The sequence below is a fragment of the Centrocercus urophasianus genome, unplaced genomic scaffold (genome assembly GCF_019232065.1).
Source record: "Centrocercus urophasianus isolate 14NV4802_14NV808 unplaced genomic scaffold, USGS_Curo_1.0 seq_29, whole genome shotgun sequence".
In the NCBI taxonomy this organism is placed as follows: Eukaryota; Metazoa; Chordata; class Aves; order Galliformes; family Phasianidae; genus Centrocercus; species Centrocercus urophasianus.
The window spans coordinates 1117374-1128390 of NW_024884855.1; the positions used below are offsets into that span (position 1 = coordinate 1117374).

Below are 11017 nucleotides of genomic sequence, written 5' to 3' on the forward strand. Positions count from 1 at the left end.
TAAAATACTGAACAGAGTAGTCAAAGATGCAAGACAGAGATGAGCCAGGAGCACAGCTAAGAGGTGAGCTTCTCCGTGGCCTACAGGAGCCCTGCTGCTTCCTTGGGTTTGTCATCTGAAGGTCAACACCATCGTGTAAAAGAAATGAACTTTGGGCTGTTTGCTCTAAATCCCAGTGAGCTATTCTATTCCCAGAGCACAAAAGCTTGTGGCTGAGGCCACATGTAGGCAAGGCCCACGTCTGGCATGCCCAGTCAGTGCTTGTCACAGCAACGAGCATTGGCTGAGAGCTGCATTTGGCATAGAGGAAGGAGAGCACAGCAGTACTTAGCAGAGAAGGCCGTGGTACAACAGCAGTAGGTGCTGTGGGTCAGAAGCAAGGAATGCCAGCCAGTTCCAGGCCTCCATGAGCAGGACTGGAGCTGTCATGGCTGGAATGGGAAAGTTTGTAGAACGTGTGCCTTGTTTTTCACTCAGCATGTGTACTGGTATCAGTCTATGATCCTACAAGTAGTCACAAGGGCTGGCCACCAGCTATGTAGGGAGCTCTCGTTCTGGTCCTCGTGGCTTGTTCTTTCTTTGATTTCGGGTACACTTGGCCTTCTTTTTAGTTCTTTTGTGAAGGAATTGGAGGCCTATGCATTTGCATCTGAAGAGGAGGAAGAAGAACTTCCAGCATCCCAGGCAGCAGCTCGGGAAGAAGAGAAACTGGAGGCAGTGAGGTGCTACATCCGCTCAAACCCAACCCTGTACGACAGGATTCTCTTCTATGAGCCTATTGAGCTGGCTGACCTGCACGCAGAATTGAAACTGAATGGCATTAAGATTTCCAAGGCAAAGCTGCTGGACTTCTTAGATGCTCAGTGCATCACCTTTACCACAGCTGGAGCCCGGAAAGAGAAGGAACAGAAGAGAAAGGGGAGCAAAAAAAAGAGGAAACGATACTGAATGGATCCCACTCCTCTATCCTGAAAATTTCCTTCACAGAGGCCTTCCTCCTAAGGTGGAAACCCTGTTCCAGGCTGCTCCTGGTGGAGCTGGTGTGATCGGTGGGTGCACTGCTCCTCCTTGTGGCCTGCTGTCCAGATGACACGCTGGAAAACGGATCTGAACTGAGCTCCTGCTCTCAAGCTTTCCTCTGAGCTGCACAAAATCCTCTTTCGGGAGCCTTTTTATGTGCCCTGATTTTCATCCTGTGCATTCTCTTGTCTTTCCATTTTAGTAGTTTTAGATCCCCAGCTTCTCTTCTTGTTGGTGCTTCTGAGATGGCTGCTTCCTCCAGTGGTACTTGCCACGGTCCTTGCCCTGGCCTTGGCCTGAACCCTTTTTGTTCCAATATTGAATGGAATAACCCATGTGTGTTTTGTAAGTGGCTGCAAAACAGTGCAGGTGTTTTTGTGGTCTGTTTGTGGTGGCTGCATCACCAGATGTCACGTAGAAGCCACTGAGGTTTGAACATTCAGTTGTGTGCATTCACTTTGCTGAGATTGGTGCTAAAGACATTACAGCTCCATTTTCTGAGTACTGTTTCACCCTGTCATTGTAGCTTGACTATGTGACATTTTAAAAAAAGACAGTGTTACAGTGACCAATGGATCTCTCAAGCAATTCTCACACCCTGATCTAAAGCCTCTTTGTGGATCTGTCTTGTCATTTCCAAACTGGACCAATATTTGGTTGGAAACTGTCTGGGACTCTTGGGGAAGTCTTGGACACTAAATAGTCATTTTATTTATTAACTTCTACCACACCTTTGGATTTTTCTCTGTTCTGGCAGGTCTGAGTCTGCAGAGTCTCACTCACCAAAGTAGACACAATAATTAAAAAGAAAAAGCTTGATTTCTGAATGTATTTATGTATTTGGAACATGCTTTTTTATTTTATTATTTGATACAGCACTGCCTTGGTTTTATTTGATTTCTATACAATAAACAATTTGGAAGGAAATAATGCTAAGCTATAAGCAATGTCTTCTGAGGGACTTTTAGGGATGGTTCTAAGCAGAAACACTGGGTCTGGTTGAGAGCAGGAGGAGCTGTGCACTCTGTGCCTGTGCTGATCAAAACCTGAGCAAAAAAACTGGAGGAGGAGCATTTGTGCCAGGTGCCCTGCAGCACGGAGAGGTGGACTGGGAGAGATCAGCCTGCACTGATGGATGGTGGATTGGTGACCTGGAGGGAGACGAGCTGCACAGGGCGTCAGGAACGCGTGCTCCAAAGGTAAGGGAGACTGCAGGGAGGGCAGGAGAAAGGGGGGGGTCTTCCAAGAGGGACTGTGGGATGGGTCTGGCCTTGGAGGGGACATGGGTAACCACAGAGGGCCTGTGACCTTCCTTCTCTATCAGGTGTTGCTGTGGCATGTGTGATGGCATAGGGACCTTCAAGCAACACTTTCTGCCATCTCTTGTGACTTGTCAGGAATTTGGGGCAGTTTTCTTCCTGGCAGTCACATCACTTTTGCTCCCTCATCTTCTTGTGCAAGAGTGCTGTGTGATGACTTTATTAGATAAAAAGACCCAGGCTTGCCTTAAAGAGGCAAACTAGGAAATGTTGCCCTCAATGTACCTTGTGTTTCTCCCAACAGATACTTAATATTCAGAAAAAGCTGATACAGGAATACAGGAAAATAAATGTGATTCCTTCCCAGCTTTTTTGGCTCTTTCTAAATAGGACTTACATTTATGATAAAAGATTCTGCAATTTTTTGTTGTGTCTTGACATTCAGTTGACGCAGTGTCACATTTCCATACACGTAAATTACAGCTGTTCAAATATAAGAAAGAGCTCTGTGTCATAAATCATTGAGCACGCTATGAAAGAAATCAGAACGTTGGTCCCTGGCAGTGTCTCCAGCCTCCTGTCTTTGGCATCTGTAAACTTTGCAGTTTTGTCTAAGGTAAAAAGATAACTTTCATATCTCCCCTGTGCTGTCAGGGTTTGGAGATGACCATTTTGCAGGAGCTTGCCACGATGCTTTCTTGTTTCTGAAGCTGATGAAATGGCTCTTGAAGTTCTAGAATTTTTTCTCAGATGACAGATAAAGGATTTGAAGTCTTTTGCAGCCTTCAAGATTACAAGGACAGGTCTGACACACACTGCAAATTTTCTGAAAGCCATTCATTTGCCTGCTCTGTTAATCTGTGAGCAAAGCATCCATCCCCAGCTCACACTGGTGTTGCCATCTGCCACCGATAATGTGGTGCCAGTTTGATTTGTAAGTGTTCCTGTGTCTCTTACACACCCGATGCAGGCTTATGCTCTGTCTTGGAAAATCCATTGTCATCATTTTTTTTATTTCCAGCTGTGTATTAGCAGCTATGAAGAATATTCTGGCACTTCTGTTTGTGTTAATGCTTCCAAGGTCACAGAAAAGAAAAAAAAATACCTGTTCAACTTTGGTTTTGATGTATTTGATTTTATTTGTGTTAAAAGACAAGCAGATGTTACTGGCATTGCTCACACCTCACGTCTCACCAACATGCACTGTGTGAGTGCTGCATGAGCTTTGGAAAACACTGCTTCTGAATTCCCTGTGGCATCCAAATGGTGTGTATGATGGATTTCTGGATATTCTTTTGCAGCTACCGTGTTGTTTTCTGTATTGTCACATTTCCTGCTGGAAAAAAAGAAATAGACTGAAAAGGTTTTCTTCTGAAAAGCTGTGCTGCAGACGTTTATGTAATAATCTTGTATATGAGCACTGTTTCCTTACAGAGATGCAGCTCTGTCCACTTACCCCTAAGTCACCTTGTCTCTTAATGGCATTTCTTCTGCAGCTATCATCCATCACCATGGCCGAGAGGCTAACTTAAATAAAACACATGAGAATAATATAAAGCAGAGAGAATAATATAAAGCCGTGCTTTCCCTTCGTACTGAGCCAACAGACTTCAAATGTTATGTTCACGGCGCTAATGTTTAGATTTCACGGGGCTGATTAGGAGAGCAATCCTTTTTGCAGCTCTTTAAGTGGACTGGAGCCATTCTGGAAGTGCATTTCGAATGCACTTGTTTGCATTTTGGTGATAGTTTAAATTATTCCTGCACAACACCTTGTTCACAAGCATTGCTGTTTAATGAAACGGCAGCGCCTGGGAGAAGCGATGCAGCCTTCAGCAAAGCTGTCTCTGTGATTCAGCTGCTCTCTCTGTGTTTCAGAGGTACCTGCAGTATTCCTTTGCCTGAGCGCCTCGCATCCTGCTGCTGAGCTGCTCTAGTGCCCAAGCAGTCATCTTGCAAAGCTTGAACACATTCACCTCAGAATGGAACATTAACACAGTCCTTGCTTGAGCTCAGCACAAGCCCACCTCTCCCTTTATTACTGTCCTGTGCAATGCTGAAGGCCACGTCTCCACTGTGGGGACGCAGGGCTCCCCTGCAGCCTGACCCAGAGCACCCAGTAGGTCCTTGTCTGCCAGCAGGACATTGAGCCCAGGTATGGATTTCCCAAATTCGGCTTTGATCCCCTCTGGCTAATTTCTTCTTGGAAGGAGTTGGCTGTTATCATGCCTTGAAGTTTGTCTTGTTCACTGAACTTCTGCAATGAAGTGTCTGTAATGCCACCTAGGGCAGGTGTTTGCTGTTCACCTAACAGAAACCTTCCTGGAAATGTTCTTCTTTTGTGCTATTTGACTTCTCATTTTGGAAGACCTTCAATAATTTGCACAGTTGATAGCATGAGTTTGTGTTAAAAGATTTCTTACCTACAGAACAGTTCAGAGTTGTCACTCAGATTTGGGCAGATGAAAAATGACCCCAATGCCGTTTGCTGCAATGTCTTTGTCATGCAGCCAGCAGTATTTGCTATGACTATTTTTCTCCCTGTGCCAACACAAACACCTGGATCCCTTCATTTTTTTCTTCTTATTAGATCTCTAGAAAGCTGATCTGCTTTTTATTTCGGGTAAGAAAAGCCCTAAACATTAAAGCCAGTGTGAAACACAGCTGACGTGACAGAAACCTCTGTTCCTGCTGCACCAGCACAGGTGATGCATCTGTATTTCCCTAGTAGCTGACAGAGTGAAGGACGTCTCCCTGTCACACTGGGGACCTCCAAAGCCTCTGGACCCAGGTGAGGCATTAACAGAATGTGGATACTTTGTATGTTCCCAACTGCAGTTTAGGGGAGCCCTGCACCTTCTTGGACTTGCCCTCTTCTCACCTGTAAGACCAGCCAGCACGAGCTGCAGAGGTGGCAGAGGGACATGAACAGCACGCCTCGAACAGCTTTTGCTGCAGCTAACGTCTCCCTCTGGGTGTGATTTCTCCTGTGCACACCAACGTGCTGACACCGGAGCCAGGAGGAGAAATGTAAACCCAAAGGGGCTGACTGAACGCCAGGGCGAGCTTTGAAACAGAGGCCATCTGTGAGACTGGGGATATCGTGCTGGGAGCTTGACTTACACACCTTCTGCTATTGAAAGAGATTGTCCTTGGCTGGAGAAATACAGAACAGCTTTGTTCTGGGGAGATGTGTGGGCTGGCCGTCCTGGGAGAGCCTCGCTGGGCTCCGACACTGCTAATACTGATAGGTGAGGAAAGCCGGGAACCAGATGCGTCTCGGCTGTGCCAAAGTGATTGCTGCCGGGTGTGCGAAGAATTGCCTTCACGGACAGCAAGTGTTGTGGCAGAACAGCGTTAGCTACCCGCGGGGGGAAGCTCCTCGGTCCCCAGAGCCCAGACAAGGGCCGTGCTGCAGTGCCTGCTTCCACGTCCTGGGCATCGCTCAGCTGTGCCGCCCTGCGGGTTGGCAGCGACCAAAGCCAAGCTGCTGCCACGTGACTTCGGGCAGGGCTGCCTTCGCACGCACGCGGCTGCGCTCAGTGTTACGGAGCAAACTTCGGAGCAAATTGCTGCTAACTCCTTTCTCCTCTCCCGTGCTCGATCCCTATTACCGGGTATCTCCTGCTCGGTTTCTTTGCTGCTTCCGCGGCTCGCTGTAAGCTGAGCCAAAGCGGAGGCACGCACGCGGTGCCCCGCGCTTCACGGCGCAGATCTCGGTCGGTGTGAGGAGCAGAGCTCCGCCGTTTGTGGCGGGAGCCTTCCCGGCAGCCGGGCTTCCTGTGCGTTCGGGGAGTGTCTGCGCGGGGACCGTGGGCGCCGGGCCGTGAGGGCGGCGGGAAAAGCTGTGACCTCAGATGGCGGTTCTCTCTCGCGTCAGCTTCGCGGGCAGGAGCGGCCCCGCGCACCGCCCGGCGAGCAGCGACCGCCGCCATTTCCCGCCGCCCTCGGAGGCGAAAGCCCCGCGCGCCATTGGCCGCCGCCGTCACGTGACACCGGCACGCCGGCTGTGCCGCGCCGCTCGCGGTGCCGCGCGCGGGTTCGTCCCGCAGCGCCGCGGCCCCCGAGGCCCCCCGCGGGGCTGAGGACGCCGTGGCCGAGGCGGTCGCGTCGGTAGGACCCGCTGTTGTAGCTCCCCGTTACCGGACGGAGCCGGGCCGGCCTCCCTGCCCGCTTGCAGGACCTCGGGGACGGACATGATCTCCCACGCGGACCCCAAGGCGGAGCGGTGGTTCTCCCGTCTGCGTGCCTGCGAAGGGCGGGCGGGTCTGCGCGGCTCCTGCCCAGGTAAGGCGGTCCGGCTTTGCCTGCACCAACCTGGGCTGTCGGTGGGTGGAGGAGCAGGCCGTGGTGCATCTCTACGTGCTTTGTCCGGTATGGACCTCCTTTGTTTGCTGTGCCAGCACGCACTGAGATCAGCCCAGGCAGCACAAGGTGCAGAGGCTTTCCCCGCCTCCCGCAGCTCTCTGTTTACCTGTCATTACCCGTCACCCAGCTGGTCAGTGCCTTGAGGTGCTGCCACAGTTGATCCTCGCAGTCAGCATTCATCTCTTTGGCCCTGAATGGCGTGGAATCTCCAGCAAATCTTCCCGCTTTCCCCTTTCTCTCCATCACCACATTATTTCGGGTCCCTCTTTGCGTAGCAACTTCTTGTCTTATTCAGTTCATGTGAAGAACAAATGTTCAGGAATGCTTTTAGACACATCTCCCTTCTGTAAAATGGATGATGTCTCTGAAGAGCTCTGTAGTTCATAAGGTGAGACTCCTGTTTCCAAAGGCTGTGCTGGCCCTTCCCCAGTATGCCTTCCTTGGTCATCTGCCACTAAATCTCTTATTCCAGCTTTTGTTTATTTGCTTGGAATGTCTGCTGGGCTTCCCGCTCCCTGGATGTTGCCTCAAGGCCTCCCTCTGCCATCACATCCAGCCACCTGACAATGAGGTACAGCAGCCAGGAGTCCAGCTGTGTTGGGAAGTTCCATGAGCAAGCCCTGCTGGGTTAGACCCAAGTCTAAGCCACGTCTTAGGGATCCCAGGACTGGCCAGAAACGGATGATGCCAGAGAAGGGAATCAGTATAGAGTGACACCTCCGCAAATGCTCTGCCATTCTTCCACTTAAAATCCTTCCAGTGACTTCCGCTCATCATGATGTTGATTAAACCTTTTACAAACAGCTTGTCCTGGGTGCCAGTGAAGATGTCAGATAGGTCAGGCATCAAACAAAAATGGTCATGGAAGTTTCATGATGGAGAGCTGGAGCCATACCAGTAGTCACTGTGATAGGAAGCTTAAAACTTCTGATATTCTCCAACTAAGTCTGATGGAGAGGTCAAGAGTTTCATCCTGGCCTGCCAAAAATGTCATCCTTCTAACCTGTCTTTGGATATCGTTCACTTTTCTTTCAGGCCTGGATGGATGTAACTGCAGTCAGATGGAAGTGCCTTCGTGGTGAACAGCAATGTTCCCGTTTCTGTTTCTTTCAGGGGATTACATTAATGAAAACCATGAGAGAACCACACCAAATTGCTATGAAAAGCCACTTAGGAGTTCTCTGTGAAATCATATTGTGATGTTTTATACGCTGACTAGAAAGAGAGAGATTAAAGAGGTACATATATTGGTTAGGTTAAAAATCGTAGACTCTCCTTCCTTAATTGCCTGCTTACAACTCAGTACTGACTCCTCTTCCAAGGCACACAGTTCCTTATCACAGCTCTGCCAGACCACGGGAAGCATCTGTGGTTTGTGCATTAATCCCACATGGCCGATAAGCTGCCAGTTTATTTCACAAGAGTTTTCAGAGTGTCAGGAAATAGCAGTCAAATCTGTCCCACTTTGGAAAACAATCTGGAGGTCTCTGTTTCTGCAGCTTTACTTCTCAGCCCCTTCCATATTTTGAGTTTTCTGTATAGTCAGCAGCAAGTCATCCCTGGAAGTCCGTGTAAGGAGATCACATGGAAATCTATTGGCCTGGTTGACCTATGTGATGATACATCCATCCCTGGAGGCATTCGGGGCGGGATCCTGGGCAGCCTGATCTAGTGGTTGGCAGCCAGCCCGTGGCAGGGGGTGGAACTGCATGATCTTTAAGGTCCCCTCTAACCTAAGCTGTTCTGTGATAATCCGTGTTGCCGTTTCTCCCTAAGCGTTCACACCTTCTGTCCTGCCACTTTAAGGTATAAGCTCACAAAGCCCACAGCACTGTTGGGGATTCAGGTTTTTGATCCTCTTAGGATGCTCATCAAACCACACTTCAGTAGTGAGCTGGAAGCAGTCACTGCTCTGCATAAATGCCCTAGAAATCCATGCAGGCTCCTTCGCCTGGAAAGGCTTTCAAGTGACCTTGAGTCTGTGTGGCATACATTTCTGTCAGTGGTGGTTCTCCAAGACTTTGTGCATAAGAGGGCAGGTATTTGCCTGTGCCTGCTGCACAAGATAGTTCTTTATGGCCTTTCTCTGCCTGTTCAATTTCTAATATTTTTAGATATCATATCCCAGAATAGCAGCTATCTTTTCCATTTGAGCACTAAACTTGTACCTGCAGTGTGCCAGTAAGCCCTGGGTAATTTCCAGAGTTTGTTCCTGATGCTGTGAACACTGCAAAATCCTCTGAGTAGGTGGGAAGGAGTTATCAGAAAGTTTTAACCTTAAATTCAAGCTGCTGAATTTTTAGAATTTGGGCCTTTTGATTTCCTTTGTCCAAGGCTTCTTTCTTGCATGTGACACCTCTCTGGATTCTCGTTTTCTTACAGCTGAGGATGGGATTGAGAGCAAGAAAGAGGAGACTCCCCACTGGGGCATTCCTGGGCCAGCAAAGCCTGAGGGTTTAGTGTCAGCACTACCCAAGGAGAAGAGTTCTCACAGTCCTGAACAGGACTCGGTTCACATACACAGGTCAGAAAGGGCTCAGAAACCTCCCCTGGGGAAGAGGCACAGCCGGGTGATGGTACGTGGAAAGAGCTTCAGGAGGCTGCCAGATATCATCCAGCAGAGAAATCCTGCTGCGGCGAGACTGACAATATGTGGGGACTGCGGGAAGAGCTTCCGGGTGAGCTCCAACCTCATCCAGCATCGGAGAATCCACACTGGAGAGAAACCCTTCGCCTGCACCGACTGCGGGGAGAGCTTCAGGCAGCGGTCACACCTCATCCAGCACCAGAGGACCCACACTGGGGAGCGGCCCTACGCCTGTGCCGAGTGTGGGAAGAGCTTCAGCATGAGCTCCAAACTGATCCGCCACCAGGTAACACACACGGGGGAGAAGCCCTACAAATGCACAGAGTGTGGGAAATGCTTCTCTGGGAACTCCCAGCTTGTCCAGCACCAACGGGTGCACACTGGGGAGAAACCCTATGAGTGCAGCGACTGCGGGAAGAGCTTCAGCGTGAGCTCAGCCCTCACACGGCACCAGCGGGTCCACACCGGGGAGAAACCCTACAAGTGTGTGGAGTGCGGGAAGAGCTTCAGCCAGAGCTCCGAGCTCATGAAGCACCAGCGGGTCCACAGCGGGGAGAAACCCTACGAGTGCTCCGAGTGCGGGAAGAGCTTCACGGTGAGTTCTGCCCTTATCCAGCACCGGCGGTTCCACCTGGGCGAGCGCCCTTACGGCTGCACCGAGTGCGGGAAGAGCTTCACGGTGAGCTCCCACCTCATCCAGCACCGCCGCTTCCACACCGGGGAGCGGCCGTTCGAGTGCGCCGAGTGCGGGAAGAGCTTCTTGTGGAGGTCGGCCCTGCTCCGTCACCACAGGGTCCACACCGGGGAGAGGCCCTACGCCTGCTCCGACTGCGGGGACAGCTTTCGGCAGAGCGCCCACCTCATCCAGCACCGCCGCATCCACAGCGGGGAGCGGCCCTACAGCTGTGCTGACTGCGGGAAGGGCTTCACCGTCAGCTCCGCGCTGCTCCGGCACCGGCAGATCCACCGGGGAGGGGAGCCCTAGGAGGACAGAGGGCATGCGGTGGTTTGGCCCGATGCTCGCTGCCATCCCTGGGAGCAGAGCCCAGCGTCTCTCTCTCCTTGCACTATTGAGTGTGCTGCTTGTCGGGGGTGAAAGCAATTTCTTTTTAAGAGAACAAATCCTGAAAGGTAGGGATGGAGGAAGGTTGCAAAGAGCTGAGCTGGAGGTGGGGGAAGGAGGTGGGATAGCTCTTAGCAGAGGAAGAAGTCATTTGAGAAGGGCAGAATATCATCAGCGGGGTGTTTTAGAGGAAGGGAAATACGCTGCCTCTCCTCTCCTTGGAGAGCTGACAGAGGGAGGGATCTCAGAGCCTGCAAAGCTCTGATTTGGGTGAAGAAAAGCTGCTTTCTTCCGTGGTTCTGATCGACGTTCTCCAGATTGAGGGCTGTGCCCATAGCATGGAGAAACCCAAAGCCCCGTGCCGCTGCCACCCATGGCTGTCTGACGGTGTGCGGGGTCACAGAGCAGTCGGTCTGAGGTGTCCGTCTGTCCGTCCGTAGCCTGCGGCTGCGTTGGGGCTCCTTTTGGGGCTGCCCCCTCGCAGGGCTGTGGGCGGAGCAGCCGCACGGCGCTCCCTGAGGGCATCCCAGACTTTCAGCTTTGAAGATGTGACAGTTGAGCGCTCTTTCCGAATGTGAATAAGCATTAAATCGTACGTTAATGAGGTTTAATTATTTCTAAAACTTGTAAATAAAACCCTTGATTAAAAAGCATTTTCACCGTGCATCTTTAGCCCCCGTCGCCTAGCCTCGGCTTTGCTCCTGCCATCCTCGCTTACGT

The 11017-nt window shown here is 50.8% G+C and overlaps 2 protein-coding genes across 5 annotated transcripts in view; both read left to right on the top strand.

The window, feature by feature from the left end:
* Positions 1-2645, top strand: part of SLX4 (SLX4 structure-specific endonuclease subunit) — a 28145-nt gene extending 25500 nt beyond the window's left edge. For 3 of the 4 annotated variants that reach the window (XM_042827844.1, XM_042827843.1, XM_042827842.1), the window contains exon 16: positions 612-1839. In XM_042827844.1, the coding sequence (XP_042683778.1) occupies positions 612-948 (337 nt within the window). In that variant the 3' untranslated portion in view covers positions 949-1839. Of the gene's footprint in view, positions 1-611; positions 2220-2344 lie in introns of those variants that run through there. The other variant, XR_006170402.1, reaches the window with a different exon arrangement.
* Positions 2646-6405: 3760 nt separating this feature from the next.
* On the top strand, positions 6406-10919 carry LOC122165041 (zinc finger protein 501-like). Its single transcript, XM_042827624.1, has 2 exons — positions 6406-6566; positions 9030-10919. The coding sequence occupies exons 1-2, from the start codon at positions 6476-6478 to the stop codon at positions 10217-10219; spliced, it is 1281 nt and encodes a 426-aa protein (XP_042683558.1). The 5' UTR covers positions 6406-6475; the 3' UTR covers positions 10220-10919.
* Positions 10920-11017: the final 98 nt, after the last annotated feature.

What these genes read in the sequence shown, in the direction of transcription:
- LOC122165041 (XM_042827624.1), top strand. Translation starts at nt 6,476, where the DNA reads ATGATCTCCCACGCGGACCCCAAGGCGGAGCGGTGGTTCTCCCGTCTG. An exon ending in TCTGCGCGGCTCCTGCCCAG is followed by an intron (nt 6,567 to 9,029) that starts GTAAGGCGGTCC and finishes GTTTTCTTACAG; the next exon opens with CTGAGGATGGGATTGAGAGC.